This window comes from Salminus brasiliensis, chromosome 5, assembly GCF_030463535.1.
Source record: "Salminus brasiliensis chromosome 5, fSalBra1.hap2, whole genome shotgun sequence".
In the NCBI taxonomy this organism is placed as follows: domain Eukaryota; kingdom Metazoa; phylum Chordata; class Actinopteri; order Characiformes; family Bryconidae; genus Salminus; species Salminus brasiliensis.
The window spans coordinates 41,709,041-41,725,079 of record NC_132882.1 but is presented as its reverse complement, the minus strand read 5'-3'; the positions used below and the strand labels follow the sequence as shown (position 1 = coordinate 41,725,079).

The 16,039-nt window shown below is 43.7% G+C and overlaps 1 protein-coding gene across 1 annotated transcript in view; it reads left to right on the top strand.

Moving 5' to 3' along the window:
• The window catches only part of kcnn3 (potassium intermediate/small conductance calcium-activated channel, subfamily N, member 3), an 85,329-nt gene extending 76,951 nt beyond the window's left edge, over positions 1-8,378 (top strand). The window contains exons 9-10 of the mRNA XM_072680436.1: positions 2,182-2,251; positions 4,152-8,378. Of these exons, the coding sequence (XP_072536537.1) occupies positions 2,182-2,251; positions 4,152-4,478 (397 nt within the window). The 3' untranslated portion in view covers positions 4,479-8,378. The remainder of the gene's footprint in view (positions 1-2,181; positions 2,252-4,151) is intronic.
• The last annotated feature ends 7,661 nt before the right edge of the window (positions 8,379-16,039 follow it).

Below are 16,039 nucleotides of genomic sequence, written 5' to 3'. Positions count from 1 at the left end.
TCCTTTAGCAAGCAACAGCAGAAAGCAAGGCTATTACTTTTCCTACACCTATTTCATTTGGACCTACTCCTAGACTTTCCTTTTTTTAAAAACCAGACAAGGCTATGCTCACACAGCGGTGGCTATTACGCCACCCGCTATGCTGATGGATGGCTCATCTTGGGGACGCTTACATTGGCTGTCTCGCCTGGCTCATCACCCTCTCCTTGCTGAGTTAACTTGTTAGCCTTGTGTGTCTGTCCTCCCTTGCCTGTGTCTTGCCTTGCCTAGCTGCCAAATGCATATTTTTTAGGGCTTTAATCCCCTTGTTGGTGGCCTGTTTTTGGAACTAGACACCAGGCATGAGCATCCTCCTCAAACGGCTCCAATCCTTTTTGTTGTAAGCGTGCGGAGGAAGCCCACAGTCTCATAAGCCTGTTTTCTGAATGTTCAGCGCCATCGTAAGAGTAGGTTAATGCTGATGTCTCCATTGAGGGAAATTCTCATCCGCAAACATAATAAAGGAAAAGAAAACACAAGCTGGATGTTAATGAGGTTAATGAGACTGTGTCACAGCAAGATGGAAGTTGGGGGCAGGCATGAAAACCTTCTCATATAATGATTCATTGAACTGATTTGATTCAGTAGTGATCTTGGCAGTGACCATGCCAGTTTTGGCAGTGACCTTTACCTTCACTACAGTTTCCCTTCTTTTTAGGAGACTCACTTTCCACACCTGCTTCTCACCATCCAATTTCAAACATCCCATCAAACTCATTCACTGAGGCTGAGGTCTGGACTCTGGGATAGTTGGTCCATTGTTCATAGAGCACCAGCAGCTTCAGCAGTGTGACTTGTCTGCTTTTCTCAGTAAGAACTTCTTGATCAGCTCCATGTCCTTTCAGACCCACAGTGCTGAGTCTTCTCACAGTGGACGAATGCACACCAACATTTGTGGATGTTCTCAGATCTAAAGTGACAGTGTTGCTTGAAGGTGTTGGTGGTCTACCAGGTCTTACAGGGGGTTGTTAGGGTTCCCATTGTCTTAGTATCTTTGAATCATTTTCTGAATTGATTCTGCATTGCTCAAAGGTGTTGGTGGTCCACCAGGTCTTACAGGATGTTGTTAGGGTTTCCATTGTCTTAGAATCTTTGAATCATTTTCTGAATTGATTCTGCATTGCTCAAAGGTGTTGGTGGTCCACCAGGTCTTACAGGATGTTGTTAGGGCTCCCATTGTCTTAGTATCTTTGAATCATTTTCTGAATTGATTCTGCATTGCTTGAAGGTGTTGGTGGTCTACCAGGTCTTACAGTGGGCTGTTAGGGTTCCCATTGTCTTAGAATCTTTGAATCATTTTCTGAATTGATTCTGCATTGCTTGAAGGTGTTGGTGGTCTACCAGGTCTTACAGGGGGTTGTTAGGGTTCTTATTGTCTTAGTATCTTTGAATCATTTTCTGAATTGATTCTGCATTGCTTGAAGGTGTTGGTGGTCTACCAGGTCTTACAGACGGTTGTTAGGGTTCTTATTGTCTTAGTATCTTTGAATCATTTTCTGAATTGATTCTGCATTGCTTGAAGGTGTTGGTGGTCTACCAGGTCTTACAGACGGTTGTTAGGGTTCTTATTGTCTTAGTATCTTTGAATCATTTTCTGAAGTAATTGTGCATCCCTTGAAGTTGTTGGTGGTTTACAGGTCATACAGGGTTTGTTAGGGTTTCCATTGTCTTAGTATCTTTAAATCATTTTCTGAATTGATTCTGCATTGCTTGAAGGTATTGGTGGTCTGCCAGGTCTTACAAGGGGCTGTTAGGGTTTTAAAAAAGATCAGATTGTGTATCACTTGGCATTTTTTTTACGGTAGATACTGCTCAGGTTGCTCAGTTGGCTCGGTGTTTGAGTTCATGACTCCATGTTGCTTCCATGTCACAGACTGGACAGGGTGGAGTCGGGTGATGATATGCGGTAATATGTTTCAAGGAAACAGTACATGAACAAACACAGTGGGAAAAGTTGAAACAGACCTGATAAAAATAACCATTATGGGTAAAATTACGCCAGTTAGAGGTTCTGAATGTCTGAATTTTGATAATTTTTCATTATTACCCAGCCCAACACAACAAGTTTTAGGTTAAGCCAAGTAAAGCGTGCCACTCTAATAATGAACTGTCTCTATACTTTTGCGTGGTATGTGTTTGCAGGCTGCGGAGTGTAAAAATGGAGCAGAGAAAGCTCAGTGACCAGGCCAACACACTGGTGGACCTTTCAAAGGTGAGAGCACACATGCGTACACTTGCGTATGTTTCACAGAGTAGCCCACACATATTACGTCTGTCGAGAGACGGTGGACACCCACATGTACGCTCACACCAAGTACTCACACACACACACACACATATATATACACATACACACACACACAATAGAGTGGTTTATAGTCTTTATGATGGTGCCTGTGCTTATTGTCATCCTATTATCTCTAAATTAGAATATGCCCCATGGTAAATCCATACAGTAGCACATTAATACCTGACGACACACACATACCGCTGCCTGTCCAAATATATCTCAGCATTCCACTCTTCCCATGTTGACCCGTTTGTTTCCGTGGCTTTCCGTCTCCTAGCAACCAGAACAAGTGTTAAAGGAGGGACGACAGTGGGAGTGTGGAGAGAGGTAGAGAGGGAGAGAGAGAGAGATGGAGGGGATATATAGAAATACAGCACAGTCAGACTGTTTAGGCTTGGAGTGTGAGACAAGAAGAGACAGCCAGAGATAGAAATGCCGTGGACGTGTATGTCTGCATGTGTGTGTCGGACATCGAGAGCGAATGTCTCCACCCTTTGGAGACAGTGCATGACCGGTTCATAATCTCCACTTCTCCTTAGTAAAGGCCTAAAACGGTCGCACTGAGGCGGCCTCCCACGAGGCGTCTGTAATAACATACTGTACCGTCTGAGACTCAGCATGTTCTTCATCTGTCCTTATGTACTCTAATGGTTAAGGTTCCCTTGACAAAAGTACAGCAAGGTTCCAATTAGCAGCAGTGCTGTCAAGCATTCAGTCACGGTAAGCAAAGTGGCTGTAGGCTAAACCCTGTGTTATCGGCAGCTGTAGCACGAGTCAGTCCTACATATCTAGCTTTCTATTATAGGGTGCCCTAAAACAGTGTTTCTCACCCCTGCCCTGCACATTTTAGTGGACTTCCTGCTCCCTGTGAACCTTATTTGACAGAAAATCCAGCAGAACCCAAACTGCAAACTTACATAATAGTCTTGACTCCTTATATTGAACATTACAAAAGTCAGTAAGCACTACACTCTGCCTAAGTACTCTTGGAAGAGGTGGGTCTTCAGTCAGGGTTTGAAGACAGCGAGCGTTGGACTCTGCCGTTCGGACACCCAGAGGAAGTTCGTTCCACCTCTTCATTGCCAGGACAGAAAAAGCCTGGATGCTTGTCTGCCATTGATCTTAAAAGATGGTGGGTCAAGCCAAGCCATACTTGAAGCTGGAAGGGCTCTTGGTGCAGATTGGCTGGAGACAACTTCCATCAAGTACGGAGGGGCTGGTCTATTCTTGGCTTTGTTCGCCAACGTCAGGGTTTTAAATCTGATGCAGGCAGCAGCTACAGGAAGCCAGTCAAGGGAAGGCAGCAGAAAAGTTACATGGCTGAACTTAGAAACGTTGAAGACAACCTGGGCCACTGCTTTCTGGATCAATTGCAGAGGCCTGATGGTGCGCATAGAAAGACCAGCCAGAGGAGCACTATTTGTGCTATTACTAGACAACACAGACCAAGACAAGAGAGTAAACTGGACAGAAGCTGGACAGGGAAGAACAAGAAAGCCAAGAAACAAAATTGTAGCAAGAAATCTGAGGAGCGAAACCACACGTACACAAACAAAGCTGACAAAAAACAACCGGGGGTAATGATGAGAGGGCGCACTCTCACAGGTAAGGGGTAAGACTAGGGAGGAGCCGGGAAGCAGTGGGCTTAACAGTGTTAAGCCCAAGCTTTTAACTAGTGATTTTTTTTTCCCTATACACTTTAAAAAGGGTGTGCATATGAGTTTGGGGGCGGAGCTGCTAAGATTAAGACTGCCTAGTTGTGCAGACGACAGCAAACCTGACACTGAACTTGTGTGTCTTTCTCTCTCTCTCTCCATCACAGATGCAGAGTGTGATGTATGAGCTGATGTCGGAGCTCAATGACCGCAGTGAGGACCTGGAGCGGCAGATGTTGAGTCTAGAGCAGCGGGTGGAGCAGCTGACGGCCGGATTCAGCGCGCTGCCCGCCCACCTGTCGGCCACGCTTAGCGCGCAGCACGCCGCGCTCGTCCACCTGCTCCAGGAGCGGGATGCCAAGGCCTTGAGCCCAGTCACGCCTGCCCCCCTCCTCACACCTGCCCCTGCCCCGATCCCACCGACAACTGTACAGACCGCAGGCTCCAAACCCCTCGCAGAGGACAGCCCCAACACCAGCACCTCAAGTTGCTGAGAGAGGGACGAAGCCTCAGCCAAGCTGGGGAGAAACGCACGGGTGTTATGGTGTGGAACTGGGCTGAGAAAGAGGGATGGGGACTCAAACTCGGCCAGGGTAAAAATGTGGAACCTGGATAAAAGGGGTGAGAGTGGCCAGGCTAGGGAGAAAAGCATACATAAGATGTGGTAAGGACTGACTGAAAGGCGTGTGTGTGTGTGTGTGAATGGGGGGGGCTTGGCACCTGAACCACACTAGGAAGGAATGCACGGGTAATAAAGTGTGGAACCTGGTTAAAAGAGGAGCGAGAGGTGGAAGACATGGCATAGCTCAAACAAATGTGCTAACATGGCTAACAACCAATGGAAAAAACTACACTGCCTGTCCAAAAGTTTAAAGATACCTCCTTATCTTATGCTTCTTCTAAAATGAAGGGCATTGATGACAAGGTTGTCTGGTCTTTGTTTAAATAACAGCTTCTGCTTGCTCTGTCTTTCAAAATGTTAGCCTAGGCTTTACACTAGGGGAGCTCTTTTCAGTTTTTTTTTTTTTTGGCTTAGAAAAGTGACAAAAATGAGAGGAGGGTTGCGTCCCAATGAGCTACAGACAGGATTGTTTGATTTTGGTATCTGGACACAGCCATAAGTCTCACGGCCTCCTTTATAAAGTTTCTGAGCACTTTCTCACAACTCAGAGGTTCGTGAGCTCCAATGGATCCATCATCTTGGTTGTCGCCATGCCGGTATCAGAGACAACCATTCATATCAGAGACATTCATTCATCACGCTCACGTGTAGGTTCTCCACCCTAGTCCCTGCACATTTTAGTGGACTTCCTACCAGTACTGCTTTAATACACCCCCTGCATCATTCTGAAAGGGCTTGTTAATGAGCTGATTCGCTGAATCAGGTGTGTTGGGAGCAGAGAAAGCACCTGTGCAGAGCAGGGTGCCTCCAGGACCAAGCTTGAGAAACAGTGTTGCAGACAAACGGCCCTTCTTATGTTTATTAAAAAAAGCTACAGTTGCTCAGATACAACGGATCCATCACCTTGGTTGTCACCATGCCAACACCAGAACTAAATGCGGCGTTATTTATTTATTATTATTTTTGCAAACCAAAACAGCTGGACAGTTCAGTTGGAAGACCTTAAATTGGCGTTCGCTAGCACAAAGCGTCTGCCGACTGTCATGCAGTTAGCACCTCTTTTACTGAATCTGCCCCTGGATGTTGGAACATTGCTGCAATAATTTGATTGCATTTAGCCACAAGAGATGTTCAGCCTACCCCAGAGGCACCATGGCTCTTGATAATGCAGTTCCTCTACACCGACTCCCATCTCTAGCTAACGTCTAGCATCCTGAAGTTATGAATACACTGCTTAGAAAGGGTGTCTGGATACTTTTGGACAGGGTGTAGTAGCCGCCACCAATTGACTCGTTTTGCAAGCTGTTGCAAACTGGTGACTGTTAGGTTTCATTCATTGTTAGCAACATTAGCTTTGTTGACTGAGCTATTCGATAACAGTGTGAAACCTGCCTGAGGGGGGGAACGGGGGGAAGGGGGAGAGCTAGGCTCAGCCGAGAGAGTCAGCGAGAAAAAGAGAGATAGAGAGAGAGAGAGAGAGAGAGAGAGATGGTAAAATCAGGTTCAAAAGAGTGTTGAGAGAGTTTGCGAAAAAAGTAATGAATTGCACGGAAAGATAAGAGGGTGACGAGGGGGGAAGGTGTGTATGTGGGGCGGGGTGGGCAAGCGAGTGAGGGCGCGAGAGCGGGAGATAAGAGACAGTAATTAAATGAATGGCGAATACTTTAATGGAATCTGCACTAATTAGAGGAAAAGGCGTCTCTCCCTCCATCAGGAAAACTAACCGCAGTGACTTTGTATCTTTACGACGTATTTTCTATCTAACTGCTAATTGTGTATTAACGAGCATCCCTTTAACGAGAGTTCCAATCAATACCACGTGACTAGTGGCACTCTGCACTGTCCAAAAACATAAACAAAAAAAACGGAAAACACGTTGACACGGAGACGCACGTGATGCCTGCCCTTACAGACACAGGACGCGGAATCCACTGTGTGTCAGAGGCATACACACCCTCATACACACACACACACACACACACACACACACACACACACACGAACAATGCACTAAAGCCACACCACGGAACACTGCCAGACAGCTCGTTCCTCGAGGAGAAGACGCTCACCTGCACAGGAACACTACGAAAAAACTGCCATATTTCATGTAATTCCACATGAAAGACGATACACACTGTTCTCATGAATGTATACATGCAAACACACACACACACACACACACACACACACACATTCTCTAATTATACCTGCTACCAAAGTGCTCTGTCTACAAAGGGGGCGAGGCTGGAGCTGCAGTCCCAGTTTGGTGACAAATCAAATTAACATAACTGGTCGCAGTACCTGGATGCAGTCCATCAGCCTAAGACATGGTTGATATCTGACCTGTGCTTCTTTAGTTTAAAATGGGAGATGCTAGGCTAACAATGCTAACAAACACTGGACTAGAACTGTGACTAATCTCACCTCAGTTAATCAGTGATGGGGCTTGGAGCGGTCCAGCGGACTAAGGTGCTGCCACTGTGAGGTTTGAATCCTGGGTCATGCTGCCTGCCATCAGCAGCCGGAGCCTGAGAGAGCACAATTGGCCTTACCCTCCTTGGGTGGGTAGATGTCTCTCTCTCTCTCTCTCTCTCTCTCTTTCTCTCTCTCTCCCCACATCACTTCAATCTCATGTTGGCCAGCACGGGCGTCTGCTAGCCAATGCATCAGAGATGGGTACCTGGCGCTTTCCTCTTAGCTCAGAGGATGCTCAGTGATGGTAATAAGAGGCGGTGGCTGGGTCATTGGCTAATCTAAAATTGGGGAGAAAAAAATTATACATGGCAATTTGATGAGATTGGTGACAATCCAAGTCCAGTGTTTATTAGCATACCAACATCAGCATAGCATATCAACCATCTCAACCCGTTCTCAACTACAGAAGCACCGGTCAGATATCAAACATGTCTTGGCTGACTGACAGCATCTGTGGTCAATGATTAATGACGTTAATATGATTATTCACCGAACCTTTCATTTAAGGTGGAATAGGACATTTCTGGAACTGACTCCAGCCTCGCCTGTGAAGGGGATTGAAAGCGGGAAGGCACGGCAAGGCGAGGGAGATGGCGAGAACAATCAGAGGGATAGAAATAAATGGAAATCAATAGCCAATGTTGAAGAATGTTAAGATGGTAAGGTGGTGGTGGTGGAGGGGGGTTCGGATCTGGAAGATAAGACTCACAGCCATTTAAGAGAACGAGGGGAAACTGAAGCCACTCCACTGATCATACATACAGAAACTGCCTGACGAAGGTGGAACCAGAACAGCTGCTCAACTGTAGAATGTGGAAGTCAGTCTTACTGTGAGTGGAGTTTAACCTGTTATCATGGTGTCTTGGAATAAGAGACTATTTTACTGCTGACCCCATTTCTACTGAGACCATTTTGGGGGAGGGAAAAAAAAAAAACCAAGACCTGTCTCATAGTGACATCCTGTGGCCGGAATACTGAATTAAACTCGCTTGGAAAAAACAAAACAAAAGAAAAAAAACAACAACAATTGTACATTAATATGCTGTTAACTGAAACCTAGCTTTGTATCGCTCGAGTTTTTTTTACCATTAATGATTACTAACGCAGTTCTAGCTGATATTTACTATTACGATACTACTATAGCATTCTTCTCATTCGTCATGACAATTATGATCGCTATATCGATACCAACTTTAATAACATTAACTATTGCTAATGGAGGTTCGGTTTGAGGTTGAAATTATTTTGTAATTTTATTTTAACAGAGAGAATTAATAAAGTATATATCTATATAACATCACTGTGCTGTGTTGTCATCTTTATTTAATTTTTGTTTTTTTAGCCCCTCGCCCCTTTTTTCTACCTCATCCACAGTCTCACATTTTGCTCACCCAATCCAACTCACAACACATAGGGTTAGAGGACAACTGTGGACCGTCTCAGAGGCCCTGTGGACCGCTTTGTATCAGATAAGCTAACAAGGAATGTAACGTAACCTAGCATAGCGTTTAGAATTATGCTACTACTAGCTACTATTAACTGACATATTGATGCTAGTAGCATACTGATGTTGCCAAGTCTTCCACATTCTGAAGTGGGGTGATTCTTAAGAAGTCAATGGTGAACATGCCCAGGTCAAGTCAGTTTAGGATGGCGTGACCATATGTCCTCCTTTTCCCGGACGTCCTCTTTTAGGAATGTAAAAAATGCGCCTGGCTGGGAATTTCAGAATTGTGTAAAATGTCTAGGGTTTCGCCCCCCAACATAAGTCCCGCCTTCCTGCCACCGAGATTGGTCCATATGTACCTGCATCTACATGCAACCATTGGTCAAACTGTTACCCACCGCAGCCTATAAAGGCATAAATGTTTTGTTTTTAGTTTTTATTGTTTATAGTTCATTCATTTTTCCACATTAGGTACACTACTGATGTTGACCTCAGCTAGGGTTTAAGTTTTGGTTTAGTTTAATTTTGTAAAGATTTGAATGCAATATTACTGCAGGAACCTGTTAGTCTGGCCTCACTCTGGTCAGTACAGCACTGTGCGATGAACCACATTAATAGATAACTTATGTTGTCTGGATATTGTTGAGAAAATCATTTTATGTGTGATGTTTTACTGGCTTGATCAAGCCTGACTCATTTCACCTCCAGGAAATCAATAAACCACACATTAGAACCCAACATCAATATTCTAAAGGTGTAGGGAAATATAAACACGTCCATATATCGACCTATCGTGATAATGTGTTTCGCAATAATGTACCGATTCACAAGAAACACAGTACTGATTTTTAATTAATTGGGTTTTTGATCGGGACATCCCTAGCCAGTACGACATAAAACAAGACACAACCACTCTCCACTCAGCATCAACGGCTCCTCTGTGGAGAACGTTAAGAGCACCAAGTTCCTTGGTGTCCACCTAGCGGAGAACCTCACCTGGTCCCTGAACACCAGCTCTACAGCCTAGAAAGCCCAGCAGCGTCTCTACTTCCTCCAGAAGCTGAGAAAGGCCTGTCTCCCTCCACCCATCCTCACCCTCTTTTACAGAGGGCCCATAGAGAGCATCCTGAGCAGCTGCATCACTGCCTGGTTTGGGACCTGCACAGCCTCTGACCGCAAGACCCTCTAATGCATTGTGAGGACAGCTGAGAGGATCACTCGGAGTCTCTCTCCCCTCCGTCTTGGACATTTACACCACCCGCTGCATCCGCAAAGCAACCAGCATTGTGGATGACTCCACCCACCCTTCACACAGACTGTTCTCCCTCCTGCCATCAGGAAGAAGGTACCGCAGCATCCGATCCAACACGACCAGACTCTGCAACAGCTTCTTCCCCTAAGCCATCAGACTTCTCAACTCCAGAGACTGAACTGATGTTTTTTTTTTCTGTTCCATGCACACACACACACACTCTCTCTCTCTTACTTACCATTTACCCCAGACAATATGGGAAGCATTTTGCACGAGTAACTTTACTACCTCACTGGACTCAATATTTATTGCACACTGCATAATTTGCACACTACCCCTAATTATTTATTATTCTCTGTCTGTATTGTGTTGTGTTGTCTGTCCGCACTTGCATTGTGTTGCACTTGTGTTCTGTATGCACTGTGTCTATGTCGCACCATGCTCCTGGAGGAACGTTGTTTCGTTTCACTGTGTACTCTGTATGTAGTTGAAATGACAATAAAACCCACTTGACTTGAACACAATTCAATGATGCCAGGGGTCATCAGTTCTGCTCCTGAAGGCCCAGACTCTGGTACACTGAACTGGGAAATCAGCAAACTGGATCTGGAATCGATACTACTTATTCAGGGTCATCTTACCTGGGATGCAGAGTCCCTCGCGTCCTCCTAGAAGACCTTCTTGAAGTGGTAAAGCTTAACGCTCTTCAGGACTGTGCTGCCGAAGATTTTCAACCCACGTCGACTAAGGCTGAAGATGTAGATCCCCCAACAGTCCCATTCAGTAGTTCTCCAGCTTTCCTGTGATCAGCGTGGCATCAAGGTGGACCCTCGTCCTGTAGAGAGAGAGTTTAATCAGATATTTACACAGTTCATGTTTTTAACTAGAGGTTATTTAATGACAGATAAATGATAATGGCAACTGACAAAATGATAAACTCAAAAAGATCAAAACTGAAAAGGGTTATTTGGCTTTTTTTATACGTTTTTATGAAGAACTGTATACATTAGGTTTTCCATGTCTTATATATATATATATATAATATATAAGAAATTAGTATGCCTTAATATTTTAAAGCATACTTTTCAAACTATTTTAATGTGCAGTTCATGTTTCATTACAGCTGAACCCAATTAGTCCTTTCCTTTAGTCCCTGTCCCTTTTCCTTTCGTTTAAAACATATTATTGACTTATATTCTGGTGTATGTTTGACTTTAAACTCTTCTTAACACTTTTCAAAAGCTCATTTTTCAAATATCATAAATATATTTAAAATATTCGGACTGTGTTTTAAGCAACGTAGTTCAGACTGGCCTTGTTTGCCAGGTCCTTCCTCGAATTACTCGTTCCACCTTAAATGCTGCCGCTGTTCGCGCTTTAGCTTCGCTGTGGCGCCTAAACCAGACCTAACGGACTGCCGCACCATTTAAGGTGGAACGGAGAATTCGAAGGGTTCAGCCTCAGCTTCGTGATTTTACAGTATAACACGGATTAGCACAGGCACACAAATCTGTCCTTAACGGGTTTATTAAATATCATCCGCGCAGTTTTGTTCGTAGTGAGGAATTTCGAAATCAGAAAAATAGGTTATATCTAACGTTTGGAGGGCCGTTAGTCCGACTTAGCTAGCTGACAGTTAGCTAGCTAGCTAGTTAGCTAGTAGCACTTTTAAAAAGCAACAGCCAGCAAAACAATTAAGCCCTACCTTACTGACCAAGCTACTGTCTACAATGTCTAATGTTTTTTATTATTTTATTTTATTTTAATTAACTGCAAATTGTCAACACTTTCAATGTAAAATGTATTATTTTAGCTACATTTTTAACGTAGCGCAAGCTAAGCTAACTAGCATAGCTAGCACTACGTTAGTGCTACTGCCGTTAGTTGTGGACGTTAGCGTTAGCGTTAGCTATCTAGCTAGCTAGCTACTTTAGCTAATGCTGGCTATGTAATTAGATAGCTAGCTAGCTTGTACGAGCTGTGAGCGAAATAAACGCATTGTTTAGAAATGCAGTCAGTAGTTTTAAGTGTTTTTATAATAAGTTTGTTGGTTTTAGCGAGTCAGTCTACCAGACTTAACGTGTTAGGCCTCCTCTTGCCCCACACCACTCATGAGCCTGTGAACTTCACACTGAGGGCAGAGAAAGGCTGCTACTCATGGTATGTGTCCTACCTTAACACATAAAGGGGTGCTTTTAATTATTTAGTGAGTCAAACCTTTGCCAGGACTGTCACTTTAGTTTCAGGTGGTCTAATTTCAGGTGGTCTAGCTAACCCTTTCACGCTTTGTATGAATTCAGCTAGCTAGGCTGTCCTCTAGGCCTGAGGTGATTAGGGTGCACTCTGTCCTAGTCATGGTCCTGGAGGCCCAGAATCCAGCCACTAGATAATAAACACAGGTCCTCTAGATCCAGAGTCGATCATGCTGATTCAGAGCCATCTGTCCCTTAAGCAGACCTTCTTGAACCCATAAAGGTTCATCTGGGGCATGAAAGTCTTCAGGACTGTGGTCAGAGGAGCACTCTGTCAGAGAAGATGCAGGGCCCCACCAGGCCTATCTCGTAGACATGTGGGTCTCGTTCTTCACTGTTTGTCACAGTTTCGTGGTGCCTCCACAGCTTCGGTGCAGGCCCTCTTGGTGATGGATCTCAGGTCTGAGGCCTGAAAGGTGCTCCGAGCCCTCCAGAGAGGAGGCTTCGGTGGCTGGCTCATCTTTCTCTTTTCTTTATTTCTTTACTTCATTGTTCAGGACAAATCATCAGCCTGACCTGGAGAGAGTTTAATCAGGATAATTAAATGGTTCATGTTTTTTAGTAGAAGTGTTAGTGTCGAATGTATTTTTGGTAGGCTAACCCTTTCACCCTTTGTATGGATTTAGGCTGTCCTCTAAGCCTGAGGCCGTTAAGGTGTACCCCATGTCCTCGTCCAGTCCTCCTACATTGCTGCCCATCTCCTCCTGCAGTCAGTATGCCTTGGTGTCTGCCCTGTCCTCCCCACACACGCCCCAGAGCCGTAGAGCTGCCGTCATACTGGCAGAGGACCCTGGTGAGCGCAGAGGACGTTGCCATGTTAAAACAATGGTGTGTTATAACAGAATGTAGGTGGTGTTGGTCGTGTTATAACAGAATACAGGAGATGTATGCCATGTTATAATGTCATAAAAGTGGTTTTTGTGGTGTTGGATCAGAATAAAGGTGGCGTTTGTGGTGTTATTACGGAATAAAGGTGGTATTATAACAGAATAAGGTGGTGCTTATGGTGTTATAACAGAATAAAGGTGGTGTTTGTGGTGTTACTACAGAATAAAGGTGGTGTTATAACAGAATAAGGTGGTGCTTATGGTGTTATAACAGAATAAAGGTGGTGTTATAACAGAATAAAGGTGGTGTTTGTGTTGTTACTACAGAATAAAGGCGGTATTATAACAGAATAAGATGGTGTTTGTGGTGTTACTACAGAATAAAGGCGGTATTATAACAGAATAAGGTGGTGCTTATGGTGTTATAACAGAATAAAGGTGGTGTTATAACAGAATAAAGGTTGTGTTTGTGGTGTTACTACAGAATAAAGGTGGTGTCATAACCGAATAAGGTGGTGCTTATGGTGTTATAACAGAATAAAGGTGGTGTTTGTGGTGTTACTACAGAATAAAGGTGGTGTTATAACAGAATAAGGTGGTGCTTATGGTGTTATAACAGAATAAAGGTGGTGTTATAACAGAATAAAGGTGGTGTTGTGTTTCTTACAGCATAAAATGTGGTGCTTGTGGTGTTATTACAGCATAAAAGGTGGTGTAATAACAGAATAAAGGTGGTGTTTGTGGTGTTATAACAGAAGAAAAGTGGTGTTTGTGGTATCATAACAGAATATAGGTGGTGTTGGTCATGTTATAACAGAATAAAGGTGGTGGTGGTCGAGTTGTAACAGAATATAGGTGGTGTTGGTCGAGTTGTAACAGAATGTAGGTGGTGTTGGTCGAGTTATAACAGAATATAGGTGGTGTTGGTCGTGTTATAACAGAAGAAAAGTGGTGTTTGTGGTATCATAACAGAATATAGGTGGTGTTGGTAATGTTATAACAGAATTAAGGTGGTGGTGGTCGAGTTGTAACAGAATATAGGTGGTGTTGGTCGAGTTATAACAGAATATAGGTGGTGTTGGTCGTGTTATAACAGAATAAAGGTGGTGTTGGTCGTGTTCTAACAGAATATAGGTGGTTTATGTCATGTTATAAAAAAAAGTATGACACAATCTCTCCATTTCAGTGACTGGATACACTTTGCGCTGTGATGTCATCACGGATCGTATCCAGAGCATTCGGATAGTCACTACATCCAGACACCTCTCTACCGACGACCCGCCGTTACTGTTAACCGTGCAAGCCATGGACTCAGGAGGTGCTCACCGTTATAAAATGCACTGGAATTGCCCATGTTATCTCCTCTCAAAAGTCTGCAGTGTTCTTCAGGTGCTTTGTTCTGATCTCACGTTACATTTGACAGGAAACACTTTCAGCAGTCTGGCTGGGCTGGAATTCAACTGGCAGCTGTTAAAGGAGGAAGGTACAGGAGACATAGCGAGGTGAGAGAGAGAATGATGGAATGAAAGTGAAGAACAAATTGGGTGCCAGAGGGGCATTTTTCACCCAGATTCAGGTGGTGATTCAGCCAAAAATCAATCTTTCAAATTTTCCCCCTTACACCAGGTACAGCAGATGGAGGCTGTTTAATGTCAGGCTGGCTTCCCACGCTACACTTAAAAAAGGAGTAACACTGAAAAGCAGTGTTTATAAGGCAACATGGCACCTAAATAAGTCTTTTATGACAACTGGATCTCAGTTGTCTACAATTGAGCCGAAAAAAAGTCCAAAGCTCAAAATAAATAGAAAAATAAAAACACATTTAATATAAAACATCTAAACATAAAAATGAGAAAACACATTTTTGCTAATTTGAAAGAACTTATAACTCCTGTGTGTCATTTGCACTCGCCATAGTCAGACGCCAATCAGCTTTCATTCATACGCTCATCAGTATTCGCACACATGCTACCACACATTCTGCGCTGTGCTGGTTTAGGACGAATACACACTCTATGACACATGTAGTATAAACACAGTTATAAGGCTTATGCTCCTTTCCATTTACCTCGGTAGTTGGAGCTGGAAATGATGTCACACCCGAGGAGACTGTCTTCCAGATAAAGTTCAAAGCATTCCCAAACAAACTGTTCGCTAAAGACTTCAGAGTTTGACAATCCTTTAGCCAGTTTTTATGGCAAATCTAACCAAGATATGTCCCACTTTTTATGTCTCAGGTTAGCGTTGTTAGCTAGCTGTTGTATAGCAGTTGGTAACAATGCATTATATATGGTATTTTGCCCATAGAAACACCATGGAAACACGTCCATGGATAAAGAGTGGACAGTACTGTGTGTTTATTACTGATTTAATTAGACGCAGATAGATAAAAGTGCTGATAAACTGTATAACGCTACTGCTTTTACTATTCTTGGAGGGTTGGTGAGGCTCTCCTGACTATTCCAAGTAGGAAATCTGACTTGTGGAGGCGTCCAAGAAGTGAAACCTGAGAAATTCAGCCTTGAATAATAAGCCTTTATAAGTGTCTGCGTAGCTTTATGTCAGTTGTAGTTGAATGGTTATGTATGGATCATGTACCCTCACTAATGTTGCCTTTTCCTGTCCTGGCTCCTGTCTCCTCCCATGTCTCCGCCCTAGACTCTCATACTTATTAGTGTTTCCACATGTGTTTAGTTTATTACCCCTTCTTTTCTAAACTCTTAAAATGAATAGTATGACTAGTCCTAAAAATAAATGAATGTATAGTCTTGTCTGCTTGATTTTAGAGCTTGTTGTCAGGTGTTGAGCTACTTTGAAAAGAATGAATTAAATCAAAGAGAATTTGATAAATAAGAGAGGAAACAATATGTGAGAGGTGACATAAAGCCTTCTTGTTTTTTGTCATTTAGGTTTGTACGTTTCTCAGACACCGGATACGTCGCTTTCCCTCACATCCTGTCTCTGGAAGAGGCTGGTCACTGGGGGGATAGGGTGATGCTGCAGGGTGCGCGCAGCGGGTCTATAAGAGTACGAGTGTCCCTCTCACACCCTGAGCATAAGGTACAGATGCAAAAAAAAGAAAGTGATGGCAGTATATGATGACAAATATGATTTGCAAAGTACTGGAATATTGTGTAGATTATAAAAAAAATATTTGGGGGCTACTTTTATGTTTGCAGA